General features: G+C 40.5%; 1 protein-coding gene across 3 annotated transcripts in view; it reads left to right on the top strand.

Annotated features, from left to right (window-relative positions):
* The first annotated feature begins 1552 nt into the window (after window positions 1-1552).
* LOC149257089 (uncharacterized) overlaps window positions 1553-26755 on the top strand; it is a 170491-nt gene continuing 145288 nt past the window's right edge. For 2 of the 3 annotated variants that reach the window (XM_089413609.1, XM_089413606.1), the window contains exon 1: window positions 1553-1846. In XM_089413609.1, coding sequence (XP_089269735.1) covers window positions 1770-1846 — 77 coding nt within the window. In that variant the 5' untranslated portion in view covers window positions 1553-1769. The remainder of the gene's footprint in view (window positions 1847-26755) is intronic. The other variant, XM_089413604.1, reaches the window with a different exon arrangement.

Below are 26755 nucleotides of genomic sequence, written 5' to 3'. Positions count from 1 at the left end.
GAAAAAATCCGCCCCCACAAAATGGAGACTTGAACCCAAGACCTCTACTCTCTTAAAATAGCTTTGAACCAATTGATCTATACAAAAAATTTGAGAGAGAGAGAGAGAGAGAGAGAGAGGGGGGGGGGGGGGGGGGCTTGGTTTGCGTGCTTGCCTTGAGAAAGCTCTTTTTCCCTACAAAACACAAAACACAAAACCCAACACGAATATGCAAAGAAAAACGAACCTTGCGGCTCGAAGTTAGCTTTAGCAAAAAAACTAGAAATTTAAAAAAAAAAATCTCAAGATTAGCTTTAGCCGAAAAACTAAATATTTTTCTCAATGTTTCTGATTTTCCGAGATCACACTAAGGTGCAGGGAAAAGAGCATACGCATGAGAAAAATCCTTCCTTTCTGTTTCTGATTTGCCCAGATCGCACAGAGTCGCAGGGCAAAGAGCATACGCAGAAATGAAAGGTATAGATCCGGTTAAAAAAAAGGCTAAATAAACTGAGACCGAAATAAGCAGAGAGAAAATAACAGTAAACTGCAAAAAAAACACTGTATACCTCCCGATCTGAAAAATGACGCAGCTAGGGCTACCGGAAACCTTTTCGCGTGAAACGAAAGGGGTTCCTCACTGGAACAGATGCTCCGAACGCAACAGAGCAGTCCTCTCGGCCCGAAAGCAGTCAGAAACAGCAGATCTAGGAAACGGCAGCCGCATGCAGTTCTACCGGCTTCAGATTTGGATCACCAACGGACGCGGCCCTCAAATAGCTCTGATACCATGTAGAAATTTACAAGGTAAATTCCTCAGAAAGAATACCAAAAGGACACCGCTCACAACCAGATCTCAAATCAATACATCAGTATTTTTGACGTGGTTAAAACCCTCAAAGTGCAAAGAGGGAAACAGTCCACGGCCTGTCCCAACGTGGGTACTACAGGCAATTTATTAATCAAAGAATGAAAATTTACATAAGCTTCTCTCATGCACGGATTACCCGAACAATGACCCTCCATGCGCTTTAAATAGAACTCATGGACCAATCGGGTGTCAAGCCACGGATCAAGTGTCGGTAATACCGAGGTGACAGTGAACCGTCGGATCACTACATATCGTGACCGTCAGATTGTAAGTTACAAAATGTACAACGGTAAAGAAACACACTTTACCTAACTCTAACCTAACTCTATACTAGACCAAGATGAACTTAACTATATCCTATGTGTCGGACTATCCTAACATAGTATTCCTTTGATTTGATGTTATAAATTAATACTTTTCATACTAAATTAAAAAAAATACTAAATCATGCTTGAGAATATCTAACAAATCATTCACTAAAATAACACAACAAAATTAATACAAATCAATGACACTTTAAAGATTAATCAACATCCCATATAGATGGAATTTAGTGCTAATCACTAAAATAACAAAACAAAAATAATTATATGGCACATATTTTTCTAACACAAAATGTTGAAAGGGCCTTAGCAGAGTCTAGAAGCCCGCAATCCATTAGTAAGAAATGTTTAGCATAGCATACCCAATGAAAGGAACAATATATCGGGAGGGATGATGCGTTTGATGTGCCCACGATCAATGGTCAAGTGGACAATTGTAGTTGTTGCCCTTAGGATCGAACTCGGGTAATAGGGCATATCATCTTATTTATGGTAGGTTACTTCCGTATGGTAATCGAAGAGTGGCTTTTATTTTTACAAATTCTTAGTCTGAATCGTTGGCTGAAGCTTTCTAGTAGCGACCAGAGTAGAAGAAAATGACGCTGTTCCACTTCTTCAACTGCGCAGCTCTCACCTTCGGTCCTCACGCTGTCTATTACACAGCCACTCCGCTGTGAGTTCCCATCCCCCTTCCATTACGGCTTTCTACAGAACGCCTTTGTTTACAGGAATCTTGTAATGCAGATTTTAAGTGTATCAGCAGTGCTTCTGTTATTTAGGGCTTTTCCAGCACTCTGTGCTGACACAATGAATCTTAGCTATAGGCAAATTCATGATTTATTTCTTACGAGATGATAAACACATTTATGACATATAACTTATTCCACATGGATAATATATTAGGTTTATTTCATAGTGAGATTTGGCTTAACAATAGTCATTGTTATAATTTTGCTAAAGTCATTATAGGATCCTACTCGCAGTGAAAACGAACTGTTCTTGTCCGATCTGTAATGCCCAGATCGACACCATAACGTGCCCAATCAATTATTTAGGAGCAACTTCTTTTCTTTGCAATTGTTTATTACTCTTAGTTTTGTCATGCTTGCCTGAGCATTACCCTCTCTCTTTGTAGCCTGTGCTCATCTCTTAATCAAGACGAGAAGATGCTGCTGGAATTCTGAGCTCACAGCAGTATTTGTGCCAAATATAAAATGATCGAAGCATATGCTGCAGCAAGTACATTAGTACTTGATCAAATCGCTGATGAGAGTTCTTAAAAAACTTGAGGCCGCACAATTCCTGATCATATATTGTTTAAAGGGAGAACTCATATCACAGAGCAATGTTGTTGAAGAAAAAACGTGCTGAGGGCCATAGTGTGATGTACCCAGAGTTCATTATTCTAATTAATTATAGTAATAAACATGTTCTATCACCGTAAGGTCGTTGCCAGTGGCGCAAAGCTCCAGATGGACTAAAAAATCGGTGGACTCTTGAACCTGGGCAATCGGAAAAATGGGAAAGAAATCAATAAAAAGCAGACAAAACTCGGACTTATAAAACTACGAAAAGTCAGCAACCTTAAACCACTCAGAAGAACTGAAAAACTCGAAGACATCCGAGAGTTTTGTGACACTGGTCATTACGAGTAGCCCATACTATTTACTTGTGAGGCCTAACTTATATGTTATGACATTTACATTCTCTAAGTCTTGGACTTTTTGTTGCGGATTATTGCAGCCACCCTGGGGTGTGTCACAGGCGGTAATGGTATTTGGTTTGTTTTTGTTAGAAGGCAATAAAATAATATTTAAAAAAATATCATATTTATTGTAATTTATTTATTTTTGGCTGATTTTTTTTGAAACTAGCTCCTGGGGCAGCTCGATTGACAATCATTGTGTTATGAAGTGTTATGTAAACCATGAGATTCAAGTGTCAAATACCTGTGGGTCAAACAAAAAAATTCATTAAAACTAGTTTGACAAATAAAAAATTTTAAGCAATAAAATGCGTGAACATCAAATTAGATTGTTAGAGACAGATAATGTATTGTGTATCACTATAATGAAATCATTTGTTTTCTCACCAGTACTGAAAATGAAGGCACGATGGAGGGCTTTCATCCATGAACAAAATCATGGTACAGAATGTATTCTATACATCATCATGAAATGTCTATTCGTAATGTAAGATACTTTAATTACTCTAACCCGAGTTAACATCAAAGTTTTCTTTGTAGCTTGCAACATTTGGTAGGTTTGTTAGAGATACGTTTTATGTATCACTATAGTGGAATCATTTGTTTCCTCACTAGTGTTAGCACCCTGTAATTACCTCTAGGCTGAAGGATCACAGAGGTAACCACGAACTTTTTGTAGGCTAAGGTCCAGCACCCCTAGTTTTGGAGAGGGCTCTCTCACTGTCTCGTGCTACCAATCACCTAGGGGACTGATAGGATCTGGGTTTTAGGCTGGCTATGATGATCAGAAAATGATTTTTGGTTTGATTTTTGAAGGTGGGTGCAGAGGGCAAGAACTACTTTGGATCAGAGTTACAGATCCAAATGAATAAGGGATATAATGCAATTTGCAACAGGGGCAAGATAGGCAGACTTACTGGGCGATTAATCAAAGTTCATTGTAGTGGAAGGATGAGTGGGGTAGGAGAAAAAGTGACAAACTGAGCATCAAGCCACAGATGAATTCATATTTTCCATAGAAGAAAAGTAACACATATGATCAGCTGAAATTAAACAGAGCAAATACATGAATTCTGAAATAAAACTTCTTTCAAGCTGAGCATGAAGAACTTATACAATATGAAACTATATTTTAGAAACAGATCTGAAAAGAAAATACATATGATTCACAAAGGGAAAACAAACCAATAAGCATGACACAAGTATCCCTGTCCAAATAACATTCACCTTCTTCTATTCATTTGGAAAAACAATACATGCATACAAAATAGCCTTAGCCTCTCACACTTTAGACCCAACAGAAAACATTTTTTCATGTCTTGTCCTCCTTAAATACAATAAGGAATTCGAAATTACCACTAGGTGGTCGAATTCACTGCATGGAAACTAAAAAGACTAGATACAATGTATCTGCAAAGAAGATCGAGACTATCCCAACTTAGAAACATCATGATTTAAAACTTAAAGAAAAATTTAGCAACATCATGTCTAGAAAATCATAATCTAGCTTATCCACACCTATCCGATCACTAACATACTTCTAGAAGGTCCCAAAATACCAATATGCAAAAATAGGCCTGATTGATATAGTTGCGCAACAGTGTGAAATAGGCTTTCAATCTTGACATGGTTGCAGATCATTCTGGACAAAATGAACTAATGGGTGTGCTTGGAATGATGTTGTGTTGGTGTAGAACCTTTTGAAATACTCATCCCAGCTCTGCAGACCTCCCAACTGACTAATACCCACTTGCGTAGCAGATGTGAAATTCTGAACTTGAATTGATAGCTACTGCCCCAAACTGATTGTAGTGACCAGTCAAACATCTCATTCATCCTTATAGAACCCAACATACTTCCAACCTACCAAAATTCGAATTTCAAAAATTTCAGAATTCTGTCAGCAAGAAATTGTGGAAAATAGGTCTCCAAGTGACACTTGTAATTCCGAAAATGTGATACCTGTGCACAAAATGAAGAGGTTTTTGTTCTTTGGCCCATGTTCGACACAAACCTCTTTTAGTTTTGAAAAATTCACTGCATCTATTAGAAAAGTGTGCCTAAAAACATTGACTGAAACAGGAGGAAAACACAGAGTTTTATTTTTTTGAAAAATAGGCCTCCAAGAGCATTGCAGAAATTAAAGGAGGCTTTTGTTATTTGGCCCGTGCTTGGCAAAAACCTCTTTCAGTTTTTTGAAATTATTTTCCACTCTGTCAAAAACCTCTTTTGAAAATGATGACCAAAACAGTCAATTTCGGAGGAAATTGCGTAGTAGACCTCCATGGTTGATATGGTTGCAGATGGTTCTATGCAAGGCTAAGTGTGTAGATGTGCTTGAGATGACCTGGTGATGATGTAGCACCCTTTGAGTGCTTTCCTCCATGCTTTCAGACCTCCATAATGGTTGTTCTCAGTTTGCACAGTGGTTGCGGAGCGATTGTGTGGCTTGGAGTTTGCGCAACAATTGTGTAGCGACCTTCTTCCACCTGAACAACACTTCCTTTTGATCTTCCTGCAACCTTCCTTCGACCCTCTGCTATTCTTTCAACCTTCTGCTCTGCAACCTATCGAAACCTCTTAGAGCGCAGGTTGCAAATGGAGAGAGAATGAGGGCAACTTAAAAAAATTTGAAATTTTGTGCCTCCCTATGTCTTGTTTTGTCATGAAGGTGAACTTTGAGTGAAGGGGTTATGGTATGTTAAAATTGGCAACTAGGGCCAAACTCCATGTGGGTCATCTTATTTATGGCAGCTGATATTTTTCATGGATTCCTCTCGTCGAGAGGTGTAGGATTGATCTAACGATCATCTGATTCGGACATGTATTCATGGAGATATTAATTTATTTGTATTTCTTGACAATTTGTCAAGGTCGGCTAGCAAGATAAAGTGTGTGGCATACCCCTAGCTTAACCTCAATGTTGCATATAAAGGAAGGAGACATTGTGCCTCATTTCACCATCACTCATCTCTTCATCTTCTCTCTCCTAATCTTATTGGGCAAGCGTAGGAGTAGCTGATCTCTCACACATGCAAGGAGGACATATTTCTGTTTTTAGGGTTGTGTTGACTTTTAGGGTTGCATTGACCAAGGTGTAGGGCTGTTGACTGTTGACCGCGTTGCTGAGGAATGCGTTGACCAACGTTGACCAAATCTGATTTGCGCATTTCTGTTTTGGGTGCCATGTTGACCAGTGTTGACCAAGCGTTGATTGGTTAGGGCTGACCGCAGGCTGCTGTTCATTCATTGCTATTTAATTGTTGACCAAGGGCTGTTTTGGGCTGCCCATCTTTGCTGTTGAAGACCAAGTTCTTCAAGGTTGACTTGAGGTCAAATTGGAGCCGTTTGATCAACTTTGACTCTGCTGGTTGATGTTGTATTGCTGCTTATATAAAATCATAGATTTGTGATATTGTACTATCTCTCTCTCTGCCGAATTATTGAAGAATATAGAACAATTGATCAAAGGGTTTCCCCGCATTGGGGTTTGTCATTGGCTAGCCGCCACATCTTGTGTCTCTTGTCTTGGCTTGTCTTCTGTCGATTTTATTTATGTTCTATCAGCATTTTACTTATATGTTAATGTGATTGCTATACTGAGAATTGACATTGGGCTAATAAGAAGAAATTGAAGTAAATTGCTCTAAGCATAGAACATACCATAATTTAACATGGTATCAAAGCTGAGGTGAAGACAAAGCCCAAGCAAGAGCAAGAGCAAGAGCAATCACCGAAGACTGTTGGAAAAAGTCAAAAGACTTCATGGGTTCCTCATCACACTTCCCCGCCGAAGACAAGCTCCGTGAGAAGTCTGACTATCACGGATGGAAGATGTCTCTTGATCTGACATTGGAAGAGCAAGAAGTGTTGGACTATGTGAGAGGCAGAATTATGGAGCCTCCATCAAATGCACCTGCTGTTACAAGGAACAAATACACTAAGGGTGAAGTCAAAGCGAAGAAGATCATCTGGGACTCTATTGACAAGCGCCTGGTGGCCTACGTTTTCGAGCTTGTTTAATGTTAGTGATGCAAATCAAGTTTTGTTCCTCAAGAATAAGCTGAAGGATTAAGGGCAAAGACGAGGATATTCAATCCTACTTCTTAAGGATCACTGAGATCAAGAATGATCTCCTATCGATTGGAGAAGTCATTGCTGACAGGGAACTGACTATCACTACTCTTGGAGGGCTCCCATCTGAATGGTATGTATTTAGAACCACTCTTCTCAACAATGATTGAATTCCAGGATTTGAGGAATTGATGACGAGATGCATTCAAGAAGAGACAAGGATGGTAGAGCAAGAAATGCCTTCATTCAAAGGCAACCCCACTGCTTTCTCGTCTCATGCTAAAAGGAGAAATAATTCTGGGTCTAAATTCAAAGGAAAGGCTAGATTGAAGGGTGGAAGAAAGGGAAGATGCTTCGCTTGCAATAAATTTGGCCACTATGCGAGGGAGTGTCCAAATAGGAAGGACACATCTCATGACAATGATCAAAATCACTCCCGGGGCAACTCCAACCACAATCAAAGGAATGGTAGGTTCAATGGCAAAGGAAAGAGGAATGCCGAAAATCAAGTAAGTGGTCAACCCTCCAAGAAAGCAAGGAACTCTAGGTGTGAATCAAAAGGTGTTAACAATAAGCAAGATGAATATTATCTGATATCGACCCTCTCTACTACCTCTCCGGACTCGTTGAGAAATTGGCTTATTGATAGTGGTGCCTCAAAGCACTTCACTGGTTACAAGGAGGCTCTCTCTAATCTAATAGAGAAAGAGACAAATTTGGAGATTATTCTTGGAGATAACTCCACCTATCCTGTAAAGGGTGTTGGGAATGTTACTCTTCAATTAAATCAGGGTAACACAATTCATTTGCAAGAAGTCCTATATGTACCTGATCTCAAGAAGAACCTCATGTCGATTTTGGCAATGGAAGACAAAGGCTACAAGGTGGCCTTCATTGATGGCAAGGTACGAGCGTGGAAAAAGAATTTTAAAGATGCTTTCACTCTATATCGAGTTGTAGGAAGTCCGTTGGGAGTCATGTCTCACGACACATCTCTCCAGTCTGAACTATGGCATCGGAGGTTTTCCCACCTTCACTATAAGGCTCTACCCGGCGTGAGACAAATGGTGACGGGGATGCCCGAATTCAAAATAGAACATGAAGGTGTATGTCCGGGATGCATTGAAGGAAAGCTCAAAAGGGGACCATTCCACTCAAGCCATAGCAAGACCTTTGACATCTTGCAGTTGGTTCACTCCGACATATCTGGTATGATGCTCGTGAACTCTCTGGGAGGATATCTATATTATCTCACTTTTACAGATGACTACTCTCGCAAGACTTGGATATACTTCTTGAAAAAGAAGGATGGAGTGTTCTCTTGGTTCCGTCACTTCAAAGCCTTGATCGACAATCAAACCGAGAAGAAGATCAAGATCTTGAGGACTGATAATCGGATTGAGTATGAATCCAATGAGTTCCATGACTTTTGCAAAGAGGTTGGCATTAAGAGGGAGACCACAACACCATACACTCCTGAGCAAAATGGTGTGGCGGAAAGGAAGAATTGTATGATTGTGGAAGCTGTTCATGCCATGCTCCATGATCAAAGACTTTCGAAGTTTCTATGGGCCGAAGCTGCGAATACCGCCATATATGTTCAAAACCGATGTCCTCATCAAGCGTTGGATTCCAAGACTCCCGAAGAGATGTTCACGGGTAAGAAACCCAATGTATCTCATTTTAGAATTTTTGGAAGTCTCGTGTATTTTCATGTGTCGAAAGAGAAAAGAAGCAAATTGGGTGCATCTGGAAAGAAGGGAATCTTCATGGGCTATAGCGAAAATTCTAAGGGCTATAGAATCTATGTGGTTGGTCAAAGGGAAGTCAAGATTAGTCATGATGTCACCTTTGATGAGGATATGGCTCTTACCAAGGTTGACAATCTTCCTATTCTAAGGAAAACTAAGGAAGCTGACACGAGGAAGTCGGATGAGAAGGAAGATGAGACAATGCTTGATGTGGACGAGCCTATGGATCCCTTTGAACCCCTTCGCAAGAGCCTTCCTCTTCTAGGAAGAGGCCCTCATGGCTTAGGGGAACACTTGATGATGCTGAAGGTCACATTGCACCCAGAGGGACTTTCCGTGAAAGTAAGAAGCCGACTAGGTATCAGGGATACTTCACCATTATGAGCACCATCATTCAAAATGAGGCTTCATCTTTTGAAGAAGCCGTGAAGCATCAAGTATGGAAGGATGCTATGAATGAGGAATACGAGTCCATCATGAAGAACGATGTCTGGGATGTGGTCCCCAGACCCTAGGACAAAACAGTTGTCACCTCAAAGTGGCTTTACAAAATAAAGCATGGAGCTGATGGGAGTGCTGAAAAGTATAAGGCTCGCTTTGTCGCTCGTGGCTTCTCTCAAAAGGAAGGTGTAGATTATGACGAGATATTTGCACTTGTTGCCTGATACACCACCATCTGCTCGATCATAGCCCTTGCTGCTTCGCAAGGATGGAACCTACATCAGATGGATGTCAAGACCGCGTTCTTGCATGGTTTGATTAAAGAGGAAGTCTATGTGGAACAACCCGAGGGGTTTGAGATTCATAATCGGAATCTCACGTATGCAGGTTGAAGAAAGCCCTCTATGGGCTGAAGCAAGCACCTCGAGCTTGGTATGAGAGGATCGATAGCTACTTGATGAAGCTAGGATTCACTAGGAGTGAAGCCGATCCAAACCTTTACTTTAAGGTTGAGGATGATAAGCCTCTCATATTGGTGCTGTATGTTGACGACCTCTTTTTGACAGGTGCAGACCCTCTCATTCACAAATGTAAGAGGGAGTTGGCTTTTGAATTTGAAATGAAGGATCTAGGACTGATGCACTATTTCCTAGGGCTAGAGGTCCGACAAAAGCCAGGAGAGATTTTCCTATCTCAAGGAAAATATTGGAGAGATTCGGTATGGTGGAATGTAAGCTCGTGACTACCCCGATGGAGCTTAACTCCAAGAAGTTATGTGGTAGTGTTGCCGGACTTGCTTTGGGAAATGCTGCTGAGTATCGTCAACTCATAAGAGCATTAATGTTCTTGGTGAACTCCTGTTCGGATATATGTTTTGTAGTCAACACGTTGAGCCAATATATGGTTGAGCCTCATCACTCACATTGAATTGGTGCCAAGAATCTTCTGAGATATCTTCGAGGCACAATCACTCATGGGTTGGGATACACTATCGAAGATGTGAGGCTACATGGATATTCCGATGCTGATTGGGCAGGCAGTGTGGTGGACTGAAAGAGAAATTATGGGTGCTGTTTCTCTTTGGGTTTTGCCTCGATCTCCTGGATGAGTAGGAATCAGAAGTCGGTGGCTTTGAGCACCACTGAGGTAGAGTACATTGTTGCGAGTATGGCCTCCTGTGAGGCTGTCTGGTTGAGGAAGCTCTTCAGTGAGCTGTTTGGACATACATTGGATACTACCGTGATCCTTTGCGACAACTAGAGTGGGATTTGTTTATCCGAGAATCCCGTATTTCATGATCGCTCCAAGCACATCGATATCAGGTACCACTTTATCCGGGATATGGTACAGTGAGGAGCAATAAGGCTCCATCATATCGGTACAGATGAGCAGGTCACCGACATTCTGACGAAGCCCTTGGGAAAGGTCAAATTCTTGACTTTCCGAGAACGACTAGGAGTTGTTGAGAGACCCTCTTATGAGGGTCCTGTATGATGCATACATTGAGCTATGGGAGCTCCGAGGGGCTTGGGGTACTTGGAGTGACGAGCGACCATAGGGTGACTCACCCTCCCCTAGTGATGCGCTGTGTACAAGGTGAATGGTTTAGCCTTCCCCTATGATACCCTGTGGCGACATGTAGGTAGGATGAGTGGTTCATCCTTCTCCTGCAGAGACATCCTACCCATGCAGTGTGGGACTCATGGGAAGTACCTCTCATCTGGCCAATGACTAGGGAAATGAGGATAGGGACCATAGTAGTACTGATGGACGCATTGTGTATCTACATTACTCTCTGTGCTAGGATGACATTGATCTGGGATCAATTGGCACTGACTTCGGGTCAGTAAGAGTGATATAACTCACTCTCTTTTGGAACTGATTTGGGACCAGTAAGAGTGGTATGACACACTCTCTTCATTGGGATTGACTTCGAGTCAGTAGAGGATGGTATGATACATCCTTGATCAATTCTTCTTCTTCATAGTTCAGCAGAGTGGAGCCGAGCAATGCAGGGCAGTGCATTTGATGGCAAAGATAGTACCGACAGACAGATGGATTAGCAGATGGAGTTCTCCCTAGTTGAGAGGGAGTGTTAAAATTGGCAACTAGGGCCAAACTCCATGTGGGTCATCTTATTTATGGCAGCTGATATTTTTCTTGGATTCCTCTCGTCAAGAGGTGTAGGATTGATCTAACAATCATCTGATTCCGACATGTATTCATGGAGATATGAATTTATTTGTATTTCTTGACAATTTGTCAAGGTCGACCAGCAAGATAAAGTGTGTGGCACACCCCCAGCTTAACCTCAACGTTGCATATAAAGGAAGGAGACATTGTGCCTCATTTCACCATCACTCATCTCTTCATCTTCTCTCTCCTAATCTTATTGGGCAAGTGTAGGAGTAGCTGATCTCTCACACGTGCAAGGAGGAGGACGAATTTCTGTTTTTAGGGCTGCGTTGACTTTCAGGGTTGCGTTGACCAAGGTGTAGGGCTGCTGACTGTTGACCGAGTTGTTGAGGAATGCGTTGACCCAACGTTGACCAAATTTGATTTGCGCATTTCTATTTTGGGTGCCACGTTGACCAATGTTGACCAAATGTTGACCAAGCGTTCACTAGTTAGGGTTGATCGCAGGCTGGTGTTCGTTGACTGCTGATCGAGGGTTGTTTTGGGCTACCCATCTTTGCTGTTGAAGACCAAGTTCTTCAAGGTTGACTTGAGGTCAAATTGGAACTGTTTGACCAGCTTTGACTTTGTTGGTTGATGTTGTATTGCTGCTGATATAAAATCACAGATTTGTGATATTGTACTATCTCTCTCTCTCTGCTGAATTATTGAAGAATATAGAAGAATTGATCAAAGGGTTTCCCCGCATTGGGGTTTGTCCCTGGCTAGCCACCACATCTTGTGTCTCTTGTCTTGGCTTGTCTTTTGTTGATTTTATTTATGTTCTATCAACATTTTACTTATATGTTAATGTGATTGCTATACTGAGAATTGACATTGGGCTAATAAGAAGAAATTGAAGTAAATTGCTCTAAGCATAGAACATACCATAATTTAACATGGTAACACGAATTATGAATTATGATGATGAATTATGAATTTAGGAGGTGTAATGGCATGATGATGAGATGTGAATTGAGGGGTGACATGATGATAAAATGTGAATGAAGGGAGTATATGATGGTGAATGGTGCATGGAAGGAGTACATAAAGGTGAATTATGAATTGTGAATGGTGACATGGGGATATGATGGACACCACTAACAGACCCATAGAACTTTAACTAATGGAACCTGACTGTCATGGTTTTGACTTGTGATAAATGAGACCCCATGAAATGACCCCTTGAACCCTCAATGACTCCTTTTCTCTACATGAGTACAGATTTGGAAATATGACCTTATGACCCTCTCATGGACTTTAGACTCTCTCAAATTTAATTTTGTATTTAAAGACCCCTTTATGACATGAAAAACTTGTAGTGACCTTAGACAATGACCCTTTAGACTATGACATTAGTGATTCATAGGCTAAACTGACATACAAACCCCCAAAATGAATAGAAAGAGGCAAAGACACTTTGATCCCTAGACCCTAGGACCCTAACAACTAGTAGTGAAAATGAAAGTGCAATGGAGTGGTTTCATCCATGAGCAAGATCACGGTACATACAATAGAACGTATACATCAATGTGAAATGTGTAGCTATAATGTAAGATACTCTAATCACTTTAGCCTTAGTTAACAACATTGTAGCTTGCAATGTTTGGTAGGCTTGAGAGGTGGTTAAGCATCACCTTCGGTGAAGAAGTGACCATCTTCTATTTATCCCAAATAATGTTTGATCTTTGATAGGCCACCCATGTTTTTCAACCCTATGACTTTTCAGAAGGCACATCAAAACAATTCATACTATTTTTTTGTTGATCACCTGTTGGCCGCAATTAAAAGATATTTTGAGATTAAGTAATTTAGATAATTTCACTGTTCAAAAAAAATCAATTGTTATTCTAGGTTCTCTAATACTTGACTTGGGGATTAAACCCTTGCACAATTAGTGGAAGTACTAGAATTGGGAGTATGCAAAGCCTTTCTTTAGATATAGTTAGACCCATGTACAAATGTTTGAGTTGGAAGCCCCTAATTGACATCATATGCAATAAATATTGAACGCTCATGTCTAATCTTTTGACTTTGCTCTTTAGAATCAAAGCTATTTGGAAAGCTCCCCTCAAATAAAAAAACATTGTGTTTGCTTGGCCCTTAACTCATAGAGGAATGGCTCTTGGTTGATGCTTGTCTTCTTTAGGTGTTGCAAGTTGCAACCCTTGCTTGTGCCTTTTGTGGAAAGTTGGAGTCTTTTAAACATTTTTTTTGGCATTGCAAAAAAGCCAAAGTGGTTTGGAAATAGGATTACGCCTCCAATGGCCAATTATTCCCACTCCATTTCTTATTTAATTTTGCTATCATTAGAGATGGACATCCTTAGAAATCCAATTTCAACAGTGCTTGTCGTTTAATATGTATATAAATCCTCTTTTGCCTCTCTCGAAATGCCATAATGATACTTTGACAAAAAGAATGCTATATCAAACTTAAGTTGGTTGACAAAGTGGTTTTTCTCACGAACTTGTCCTTACAAATTGACTCATAGGTTGATAAGGCGGTGCATATCTTATTGAATTTATTATCAATTGTTAGCTTTTAGGGTTACTTTAAAAGTGTTTACACCATACTTGGGGGTCTACATATAATGTGATGTTCATGGTGTATGGATGACCCTTGGTTGTTTCTTAATGGGCACTGACATGTGGAGGTTGCTAACTCTTGGATTGCTAGACCTTGCTCGATGTTTATGTAGCATTCTTCCTTGGAGTATTGAAGGCCTTGATAGCTTAGTGACTTTGTCATGATATCCACATGGAGGTTGAGTAGTTTGCTTGGAGTATGCCTTGATTTAGAGAAGTGGTGGGCATTATGGAGGAGGGCATTGGGCCGTAGATGGCATGGGCACACTTGGTTGCTTGCATGGATGCTTGTTCTTGTACTTGACTTGAGGACGCTTGGATAGAGAAGTGTTCAAACTTCATGGCTTTAGAGAAGCATTGGAACTTCAAAGGCTCGTGGTGAAGGAGCCTTGGACACGTCTTGTGGAGCACTCATGCCTTAGAGTCTTGCTTGTGAAATGTCTTCACCTTGGGGTTTGATATGTGTAACTTGGAGATTGAATGCTCCACTTGTGAGCTGGGTTGAGTAAACATGGCTGCTCGTAGAGGTTTAGGCCCACTTTATATTGTTGGCTGCTATTACTTCCCATGTAAACATAGGAAAGAGATAGTCTTTTCATACATTCATTCATAACACTTGTTAGAGTTGTGAGGTGTGTAACACACTAGTCTTTCTCTATGTACACTAGTTGTGAGGTGTATTACCCCGACCTCTGCTCAGCTTACTGTCGCCTCCTTCGCCGCAAGAAGCGCCTCTTCATTGCCCATAGGAGACAGGTTCTTTCTACTCTCCTCCTTCGCTCCCCTAAAGATTTCTGGGGGACCATCCTTTCTTGGCGCTCTCCTAGCCCAATCGACCTTGATCCTGCCTCTATGTTTTCTCACACCTCCCAACTATATGACATCCCTGGGCAGCCCCTGATTCGGGTTACTTCCCCCCCACCTCCTGCCACCTCTTCTCCGACAAAGATATCAGGGAGGCAATATGGACAATGAATAGCAGCAGGGCAGCAGACGAAGAAGGCTTCCAGGCAGAATTCTTCAAGCATGGACTTCACCCCCTAGTAGGATATCTGGTGGACCTTTTCAACCAGGTGGTTCGAGATGGATTTCCGGATAGCTGGTCACACCACATTATCTACCCGATCCACAAGTCAGGGCCTACTTCCGATCCCAACAATTACAGGACAATCATGGTTGGGCACACATTCTCCAAGTTATATGCCACAGTACTCCACAGGAAGCTCTCCCACTTTCTTGAGCAGAGACAACTTAGGGCCAAGGGCTAAGTAGGTTTTTGTCTAGGCCACCAGATGATCGACCACATCCTTACTCTTTGAGCGGTGATCGAGGAGGCTAGGCATTGATCCTCTAAAGTGTACTGCTGCTTCGTAGACTTCCGGAAGGCCTTTGACTCAGTTCCAAGGGAAGATCTTTTCCAGAGGCTAAGAGAGATTGGTATTTCCTCGACTCTCCTTAATGCTATCATGCGTCTCTATGAGGCTGTCCTTGGTCGTCTCCGCACAGTAGGAGGATTGTCGGATTTCATCCGAAGCACCATTGGAGTCAAGCAAGGATGCCCCCTTTCACCTACTTTATTCGGGATATATATCGATGAGCTTGAGTCCTTCCTCCGAGAGCATATCCAGGATACAGATGGATGTCTTCTTCACCAGGTCCTGATTTCCATCCTCCTCTTTGCAGACGATATTGCCCTCATTGCCTCCTCCCAAGAAGGCCTCCAGAGACAGCTGGATGCGCTCGCAGCTTTTTGTGACCGGAGGCATCTAACTGTAAACTTGGGTAAAACCAAAGTGATTATCTTCAATGGAGTCAAGAAATCCTCAGATTTCTGCTTCCTATTTAAAGGAGAAGAGATCGAGATTGTCAGCACCTATACATATTTGGGAGTTCAGTTTTTAGGGCCTCGCTTCAGCCTGCGGCCAACCCTTCAGCCTCAGATCAACAAAGGGTATGGCTCCCTAGCCCTTCTGGAGAGGCAGTGTTTCCGGCACCACTTCCAGGACATCTCGTCCAAAATGAGCATCATGGACACCTTGATTCGCCCCATAGTGCTTTACGGCTCAGAGATTTGGGGTCCCTCTCTCCTAGAGTCAGATTGGGCTTCAGTGGAGCGAGTCCAGACCCTCCTTTTGCGCCGTTTCATCAGATGCAAGCAGACAGTTCCCCAGCACATCATTCTAGCTGAGTTCGGGGCTCAGCCTTTCCGTCTAGAGGTAATTTTCAGGTTAGTGTCCCTCCTGCACAGACTCCGAGGCCTGGCAGACGCGAGGAAGGGTCGTGACAGATACCCGTATTTAGCATATTGCTCCTCGGAGCACATCGCCCGTATGCAGACAGGCCGATCCAAATGTTGGTACACCGGTGTGACAGAGATTTTGGAGGCTTCAGGAATTCAAATTGACCACCTCCCTCCTTTTCAGTACTCTCTGAATGCTCCTGGCCACCTTCTTCCCAATCAGCAAGAGCTGAATAAAATCATTAAGGAGGATATTTACAGACGATACATTCAGACTACATGGACCAATCCTCCCAATGGGTTGCGCCCAAAAATGGCCTTCTATGTGGAGCACTGCCTGGAGATCAGGGATGGGCTCATCATCAGACCTCAGTACACGTTCCAGCATTGGATGCATGCCCTTAGAATCCCCCTCGAGCAGTTCAGAGTCGGATCTCACAGACTCCGGGTGGAAACAGATCACCACATCGATAGGGCAAACAGGATCTGCCAGCTCTGTCATTTACAGGAGATAGAAACAGAGACACATTTCATCTTCGGATGCCTTGCGTTCTATGAGATCTGAGGCCGTTTCCATTGTCTCTTCAGGTTCTTGTTGATCCGAGATGCCTAACACTTTATCTCCAGGAGGCCTTCAGATTTTGGACCGTTTTCTTCAGCCTCCTACCAGGTCGAACACTACGTAGAAGATCATGAACTTCTTTAGGGTGCTACCCTCAGCACGGGGCACCAAAAGAACCATGGACCATCCCACTGATACTGAAAACAGATCAGTGCGGTCCCGGAGGGGCCGACCCACCAGACTGCACCAGCGCTCCAGGATTAGTTCCACCCCTGGGAGGCGCCTTAGAACTTCCAGGCGACATCATCGACAGCCCAGTATATCTACAAGACAACAGACTTTGACAAGCTTCCCTCAGTTTTCTTCTCTCGACCTCGGATGTTAGGAGTAGGGGATAGACAGGAGATCCTCCCCCCCCTCTTCTTCTTCTTCTTCTTCTTTTTCATCTCTGCTTCATCGCAGCGCTCTGTTTCGAAGTCGAGAGCTCCTTGCTTCTTCATTTACATTTTAGATGTATTTCCTGCTTTTTAAAAGAAATGTTAAAGGGGACTGTTTGGTCCACCGACTTGCATGATGTAATCATTGTAACCGACAGTCCCGTTGACCTACTATGGTCATTTGTTGGACATTAATAAAATTATCTTATCTTGCTTGTATTATTGTTGTTTGTCTTGGATGGCTAGGGTTCTTAAAGAAGTTCAAGGGCATTCTAGGGTTAGAGTTTCACACTAAGATGACAAAGAAACTAGGTTTGTGATAGACCCTAGAGAATAACAAAGCATTGTTCTTGTAGCTCTTTCTAGAGAAGGAAGACTAGGGTTTGGAAACCCCAATGCTACTTGCTATGCTAGATCAAGGAGACTTCTTGGACCAAGGTTATGTGGGAGCGAGAGAGGGGAGTGACATTTTCGAAAGCTCCCGGTTCAAGAGCGAATTTTTATATAACATATATTTTTATATATTTTGATGCATATATGTCAACAAAAGCATGTAGAATGATGAATTAGATATAAAAAGCATAAAAACATAGATTGAACCATATAACATCATTCATATATTAGTTATAATTTTCATCAACCATGTCCACATGTTATTGAGTCTCATGATTCATCAATCTTAAAGTTTCAAGCTTTCAAAATTCAATACATAACATTTACATCATTGATCACCAAAACTATATTAAAATTCTAATATGAAATGATATGTTATAAAATGAAATGAAATGAAACAATTTTCAACTTTCACGATGCATCATATTCATAATTCATTACCAATGAGTTATAATTGCCAACTTCAGACTTAAATTGTCATATATTGTTTACAAAAAGTATCATAATAAATATGAAAGAGTCAACAATTATAAAAACTACTAGAAACTAGAAAAGGCAAGTAAAACTATTATCTATTGCTAATGCTTGGGCCTCTTGCCGCCACGAGAAATGTCTAATTTTTGAGCCTTGTTGGAAAATCAGGATCTTTGTCATTAATATCACCCTCTAAGCATTAATATTCAAAGGTATCTGTTAATTTTAGGTAACAATGGTATGTTCTATGCTTAAGAGAAATTTTACTTCAATTTATTTATTAGCCCAATATCAATATCCAATTTAGCAATCACATCAACATGATAGTAAAATGCAGATAGAACATAAACATAAACAGTAGAGGACAAGCCAAGACAATAGGACACAAGATGTGACACCAGTTAGGGACAAACCCCAATGTGGGGAACCCTTGATCAATTCTTCTTATATTCTTCAATAGTTCAGCAGAGAGAGAGAGATAATACAATTTACAAATCTAATAATTTATGACAGTAGCAAAAAAGCCCTAACCAGAAAAGTCAACGCTGGTCAAATGGGGCAGAATTCTTCCTCTAATCAGCTCAGTCAAACCTAGTCGACTTCGGCCTCCAACAACAAGCCCGATCAACGCAAAACAGTCCGAAAAAGTCCAGTCAAAAACTGGTCAACATAAGTCAAATTGCGGCCAACCCTAGGGCAGTCAACGCTGGTCAAATGAGAGGTCAAATTGCCTTGATTCAGTGCCCAGAATCCAGATCTATGGCTTGCTAGGACAGGGACACCTCACCCAAACCACAGTCAAAACAGGTCAACATTAGAGGTCAACGCAGTCAAAGAACAATCCTGCAGCTCGGTCAATGCAGTCAACAAAATCTGTCCTTCTTCCTTCGTATGTGTGAAAGATGCCTAGATATGCGTACCCAATCAGATGAGGAGAGAGAGATGTGTGAAGATGAGTGTGTCCAAATGAGGCTAAGTCACCTTCTATTTATGTGCAACTTTGAGGATGAATAGACTTGATTGTTGGGCTTTTGAGCCTATGTAAGTTTGCTGGCCGACCTTCACAATTTGACCATAATCAAAACAAATTCATAATTTCATTTGTACATGTCAGAATCGGATGATCTTTAGATCAATCCTACACCTTTTGGAGAGAGGAATCCAAGAAAAATATCAGCTGTCATAAATAAGATGACCCATGTGGAGTTTGGCCCTAGTTGTCAATTTTAACAATATCTTTGTCATTACCTCTGGATCTGTATAGGGATCTTTGTCATTAATATCACCCTCTAAGCATCAACCTAAGATAGAGAAAACATAGCATGTCAAGTCAAGATTTTGTTTGAGTGATGGGTACATTTTTAGTAGGGTCATGATAGAGGAGTTCGACAACCACTGTCACTAACATCAAGGTACATAGAAGGATTGCTGCGCTTGATTAAATACGAGTTCCATGCCTTAGTACATGAAAAAATCCAATGGAAACATTGCGAACCCCCCAATCCTAAAATCCTGAAAAATTGATAAGTCTGCTGGATTTTGAATAAGATCTAAAATTCTACTTTTTCCATATGAAATCCAATGAGGTTCGAACCACTCTCAAACATCCTGAGTCATTTCATTGTAATGTTAAAAATTTAAGTAAATGTGACATTCTAAAATCTCAGTTGGATTTTGAATGAGATCTAACATTCTACTTTCTCCATATGAAATCCAATGAGGTTCGAACCACTCTCAAACATCCCAAGTCATTTCATGGTAATGTTAAAAATTTAAGCAAAAGAATGAAAATAAAGATTATGGAGAATGTCACTTTTACTTAAAGAATTTAACATTACTGTGAATCACATATCAATACTAGCTCCATAGGCTTGATCCTTAGGTTGCTTCATTAAAAAATTATTGTTTCTTTGAAAAGAAAGTGCATTTGGAATGTTTTTGCAAAAAAGGCTACGGAGCGAATTTTTTTAGGGAGCGCAATCCTGGAATTCGCTCCTTGTTGAAGTGATTTCGGGAGCACGCTCTCGGGGTCGCTCCCGAAGGGAGCGTGGTCCGGGAGTGGGTTCGAGGGGGGGGGGGGAAGCCACTCCCCCGCAACACTGTCTTGGGCACTTATGGAAGACAATGTTGATGCTATGTTGGGTCCCTATAATATTAGTGATTACCCCATTACTATTGTAGTTATACCCCTTATTTATATTGTTGTGCCCCTATTACCCCCATATTGTTATTTCTGTGCCTCATAGAATCCCTCTATTGTTATTTTTGTGGCTTTATATTATTATTGTTAGGTCGGCTGGATTATATTGTGGCTCCTTAGACTCCTATATATAGAAAGGAGGTTTTGTCATTTGTATCATCCAAGAATTGTTCATTTATGTAATGTAAAGGAGGTTGCCCCCTCGAAGAGGCTGAATTCTAAGGCGTTGATCTATCTTTTCTATCTTTTCTTGAGCTGGTTTCATAACATTTGGTATCAGAGCTTTGGATTCTAGGGTTTCGCTGCTCCAAACAGGTCATCGTGGAATTTTCGCTATAACTTTTTTTCTGTGACGTTTCAGAAGTCGCAAAAAAAACCCATTTGAGAAGAATTGGCGCTGAACCTTGGGTCCGAATTTCAGAGCTTTTCGCGCGATATTTTCGGAGATATGATCTGAGGAAGTTGGCCTTTTTGCAGACTCCTGAATTACATTCAAAACAGGTGACCTGGGGAAAATCGTCATAACTCTCTCTGAGGATCGGATTGAAATTTCGTAAAAAGGTACAGAAAGAGGACGGACTGTAGTTTCTTGTATGTGTGTTTCAGATTCAAAGGTTGAAACAGTGACTCGTGGCACGTCGTACAAGTTCGCTCTACTGAACCAGTCTAAAAGCAAGTCACTGTGGGAGATTTCACATAACTCTTCCTTGGAGAATCCAATTTGGCTCAGACTTGTGGCATTGGAAAGAGGACGCAGAAGGCTACTACAGGTAGCAATTTCAGAACTGGATGATCCGAAATTACAGAGATACATCAGATTCAATATCAGGCTTCTATAAAGTGAAAAAAGGTGTGTAGTTTTTTTAAATTTTTTGTGTAAGCTTGGTTTAACGGAATTCAAAGGGCATAGTAAAGCATTATTATCGGTAACTGATGCCCCGAGGAAAGAAAATGCAAACACCTAGTAAGGAACCTGAAAGCTCTAGCATGACTCATGAAGAAGAGGAAGAAATGCTACATGATATATCAAAATTACAAGAACAAGTGCAACAAATGTCACGCTCACAAAAGCTAACAGAAGCTAAGATAAGTGGCGTGGAATCTAAGATAAATGGCGTGGAATCTAAGATAAAGGGCATGGAAGCTAAGATGGAGGATTCGATGGTAAATTTGAAGATAGATTTGAAGACAGACATGGAAGAATTGAAGAAGTTGCTACAAGAAAGGGTCACTAATGGTGAAAAGGTAGTAAAGGAAACTCATGATGAGAACAAAAGAAATGTTAATCATGATTCCATAGACTCTAATGTTGGATCGAAGACTCACCATGTTCCAAAAATCGATATGAGGAAGTTTGATGGCAAGGATCCCGCCACATGGATATTACAGATGGAGCAATTCTTCGATCTCAATAATGTGCAAAACACACAAAAGGTACGTATGGCAACTTTATATTTGGAACCAAATCAGTTTGTATGGTATCAATGGCTTTGTTCTCGTAAACAATTTATCACTTGGGCAATTTTTACGGAAGAATTGATAGCACATTATGAGGATACAAAAAGCAACACTTTTTTTAGCCAATTGATAAGTCTCAAACAAAAGGGTTCAATAATGGAGCACATTGAGGAGTTCCAAAAATTGAACATAAGGGTAAAAGATATTCCAGAGGAGCATAGGATTGATGTGTTCATAGGGTCTTTAAAGGATAATATCCAACATGATGTGCGCCTTTGGGAACCTGATTCATTAGAGAAGGCATTCAGGTTAGCAAGAAAAATGGAAAGCAAAATTATGGCAACTAGGAAGCATACCACTCACAACTATAAAGACGGAAGTGTTGTTGCCCATAGTCTTCCACAACCTACAAGGTTGACACCACAACAATTGGAAGAAAAAAGAGCAAAAGGGCTTTGTTACAATTGTGATAGCAAATACACAAAAGGTCATAAGTGTGCTGAGAAGAAATTATTCTACATAGATTGTGAAGAGGAAGAAGAAAAGGAGCAAGAAAGGTCAAAAGAAGAGGATATATTCCAGGAACAAAGCCTAGATGAAGAACAAATAAATCCGACCATATCTTGTAATGCATTGGCGGGAATTACCACTCCTCAAACCATCAAGATAGAAGGACAAATCAAGAAGAAAAAGGTAATAGTGTTGATTGATTCAGGAAGCACCCACAATTTTATTCATTGTAGGGTAGCAAAAGAATTGAATTGCTTCCTATATCCAGCACCAGAGTGTCAAGTGATGATTGCAAATGGAGGAACAATAAATTGCTCTGGAAAGTGCCATAATATCAAGCTATCCATGGGAGAATATGTATTGACTAGCCCAATGCTTTCCATTCCAATGGGAGGTGCTGATGTTGTACTAGGAGTCCAATGGCTACAATCCTTGGGTACAATAGCTTTTAATTTTCAAGAACTTTTCATCAAATTTTCTTGGAAGGAAAGGAAGTTGAATTAAGGGGTATTGCAGGGAAACCAGGAAAGATAATCAGCTCTAATGGTATGACAAAGCTTCTAAAAAAGGAGCAAAGAGGTGTAATTGCACAATTATGTTCGCTAGATGTTTCCACATTGGAATCATCTATTTCTCCAGATCTCCAAAAAGTCCTGGACAATCATTCCAAGGTATTTGAGACTCCCAAAGGTCTCCCACCTATGCGTGATCATGATCATGCTATTCATCTGATTCCAGGAAGTGTTCCTCCAAACATCAGGCCGTACAGATATCCCTATGTCCAAAAAAGTGAAATTGAACGTATGGTTGCAGAAATGCTAGAGGCTGGTATAATTCAACCGAGTCAAAGTTCTTTCTCAGCTCCAGTAGTATTGGTGCACAAGAAGGATGGATCATGGCGCATGTGTCCAGATTATAGGGAGCTCAACAAGCTCACTATTAAAGATAAGTTCCCCATTCCTGTCATTGATGAATTACTGGATGAATTGCATGGATCAATTTACTTCACCAAGTTGGATCTTCGTTCGGGATATCATCAAATCAGAATGAAGATTGAAGACATTCCGAAAACGGCATTTAGAACTCATGAGGGTCATTATGAATTTTTGGTCATGCCTTTTGGCCTTACCAATGCACCTTCAACATTTCAAGGTTTGATGAATTCAATTTTCAAACCATTCCTTAGAAAATTTGTGTTAGTATTTTTTGATGATATACTAATCTACAGCAAGTCTTGGAAGGATCATGTTGAACATGTTGACAGGGTGCTACAACTATTGGAGGAGAAACAATTATATGCAAAAAGATCCAAATGTTTCTTTGGAGTCCAGGAGGTGGAATATTTGGGTCATATTGTATCTCATGAAGGAGTTAAGGTAGACCCTAGCAAAATTAAAGCCATTAAGGAATGGAAAATCCCCACATCCATAAAGCATCTGCGAGGATTTCTTGGGTTGACAGGGTATTATCGCAAGTTTGTTAAGAATTATGGGAGAATAGCAGCACCTCTAACAACATTATTGAAGAAAGATTCATTTTCATGGACTCCGGAAGCAACAAAGGCCTTTGAACATCTTAAAGAGGCAATGTGCCAAGCACCGGTCTTAGCTACACCGGACTTCACAAAAACCTTTATTGTGGAATGTGATGCTTCAGGAAATGGAATTGGTGTTGTTCTAATGCAAGATGAAAGACCCATTGCTTTTGAAAGTCGTCCAATCAAGGGAAAGTTTTTAAGCAAAGCTATTTATGAGAAGGAAATGTTGGCAATACTCCATGCACTTAAGAAATGGCGACCCTACCTAATGGGAAGACACTTCAAGGTAAAAACGGATCATGATAGCCTTAAATACTTTTTAGAACAAAGATTATCCTCTGAAGAGCAACAAAAGTGGGTCACAAAGATGTTGGGTTATGACTTTGAAATCATCTACAAAAAAGGGAAGCAAAATGTGGTGGCAGATGCACTCTCAAGAAAGGATGAGGATGTGGAAGCATTGTTGTGTGCCATTTCTATTATCCAACCAGATTGGATAAACGAAGCAAGGGAGGAATGGAAGAATGACGAAGAAGTGTGGGCACTTATTCGAAAGCTACAACAAGATTCCAGTACTTCTGATACATTTAGCTGGCAAAATGATTCGTTATGGTACAAAGATCGCTTATACCTCTGTAAGAATTCCCAGCTAAAACAAAAGATTCTTATGGAATTGCACACTTCTCCCTTAGGAGGGCACTCAGGATTTTTAAAAACTTACCACAGGGTTAAGAAGGAATTTTTTTGGGATGGCCTTAAATCAGATATTCAAAAGTTTGTGGCGGAATGTTTGGTTTGCCAACAAAATAAAGTTGAAACAATTAAGACACCGGGTCTATTACAACCTTTATCCATTCCAAGCCAACGTTGGGAGGAGGTTTCAATGGATTTTATCACAGGTTTACCCAAGTCTGAGGGAAAGAGTGTCATCATGGTGGTAGTTGACAGACTTACCAAGTATGCACACTTTTGTGCATTATCACATCCATTTAAAGCCAGTACAGTTTCTACTGCATTTATGGAAACAGTTCAAAAGCTACATGGAAACCCAAAGATTATTGTAAGTGACAGAGATCCCATTTTCACTGGAAATTTTTGGACAGAATTATTTTCTTGTCTTGGTACTCAGTTAGCTCATAGCTCATCTTATCATCCTCAATCTGATGGGCAAACTGAGATAGTAAACAAATGTTTGGAAGGATATCTTCGTTGCTTTGTATCTGATAAACAGACACAATGGGTCAAATGGTTGCCTCTGGCTGAATGGTGGTATAACACTTCCTTCCATACAGCAACAAAAATGACCCCATTTATGGCACTTTATGGGTATCAACCACCATCCATCACATCATATTTAAGAGAAAATTCTAAGGTTCAGGCAGTGGAACATCACATCGAACATCAACAACAAGTCCTCCAACTCTTAAAGGATAACCTCGTGTTGGCACAAAATAGAATGAAACAACAGGCAGATCAACATCGCAGTGAAAGAAGTTTTGATGTAGGTGATTGGGTATTCCTACGGCTACAACCATATAAGCAAATGTCCCTAAAGCAAGCTAAGAAGGATAATAAATTATCACCAAAGTATTATGGTCCGTACAAGGTGTTGCAAAAGATTGGTACTATGGCATACAAATTGGAGCTTCCTGCAGCTTCTCGATTGCACCCAGTTTTCCATGTTTCATGTTTAAAGAAGGTTATAGGTGACAAGCTCCCAATTCAAACAATATTGCCAGAACTTGACGAGGAAGGAAAAATTATATTGGAACCGGAAGCAGTCACAGAAACAAGAACTCGACAGCTACGAAATCGATCAATTTCAGAGTATCTTATCAAGTGGAAGAACTTATCCGCTGAAGATTCCACATGGGAGGATGAGAATTTTATGCAGAAGTATCCAGAACTACTCAAGCGTTGAGGACAACACTTTTTTGAAGGAGAGGGGCATGTTGGGTCCCTATAATACTAGTGATTACCCCATTACTATTGTAGTTATACCCCTTATTTATATTGTTGTGCCCCTATTACCCCCATATTGTTATTTCTGTGCCCCATAGAATCCCTCTATTGTTATTTTTGTGGCTTTATATTATTATTGTTAGGTCGGCTGGATTATATTGTGACTCCTTAGACTCCTATATATAGAAAGGAGGTTTTGTCATTTGTATCATCCAAGAATTGTTCATTTATGTAATGTAAAGGAGGTTGCCCCCTCGAAGAGGCTGAATTCTAAGGCGTTGATCTATCTTTTCTATCTTTTCTTGAGCTGGTTTCATAACAGACTATTTGATTTTGTTGATGCTTGCTTGGTGGAGATCTTTGGTGGTGGGTCGGGTTTCTTGTTTTTCCCTAGCTAGGGTTTGAAGATCTAGTGATTGTACCAACTTTATGATAAAGCTCTAGTATATACTTGTACTTCATCTTATATATATATATATAAAGTATCTAGATGTCCAAATATTGTGTATTTGTAGATTTGGTTTTCAGCTTGCATTGTCTTTTTGAGTTTGTAATTTTCAACACAAAATTTTGTGATGATTAGTCTTTCTTGGTTTTCCCTAACTTGGGTTTGAAGAGCTAGAGATTGTACCAACTTTATGATAAAGCTATGGTATATACTTGTACTTTATCTTTTATATATATATGAAGTTTCTGGCTGTCCAAATATTGCGTACTTGCAGATTTGATTTTCAGCTTGCGTTGTCTTCTTGAGTTGGTAAGTTTGAACACTAGTTGTTCATGTTGATTTGACATAACTAAGGTTGATAGTGTTAAAACTATTTAATATATATCTTGAAGTTAATACAGCAGATTTACTTTTTTTTTTGTCAATAATAGAGTAGATTTATTGTTGTAAGTATGTTGTAATTAAAGTGAATTCAGATCTCATTTCTGCTTGGAAAAGTGTGTGCCCTAAGGGTTGAAACTCGCAGACATATGTTTGGTATCCTTTTTTTGGGTTTCCTAGTGTGTTGGGTTGAAGTGAGATGAAATATTGCTTGTTCTTTGATATTGTAAATGAATATTTCAGATCA

This window comes from Pinus tabuliformis, chromosome 6, assembly GCF_031772625.1.
Source record: "Pinus tabuliformis cultivar Carrire ecotype Pingquan chromosome 6, CPIR1, whole genome shotgun sequence".
NCBI classification, from domain to species: Eukaryota; Viridiplantae; Streptophyta; class Pinopsida; order Pinales; family Pinaceae; genus Pinus; species Pinus tabuliformis.
This window is presented reverse-complemented; position numbering and strand designations above follow the sequence as displayed.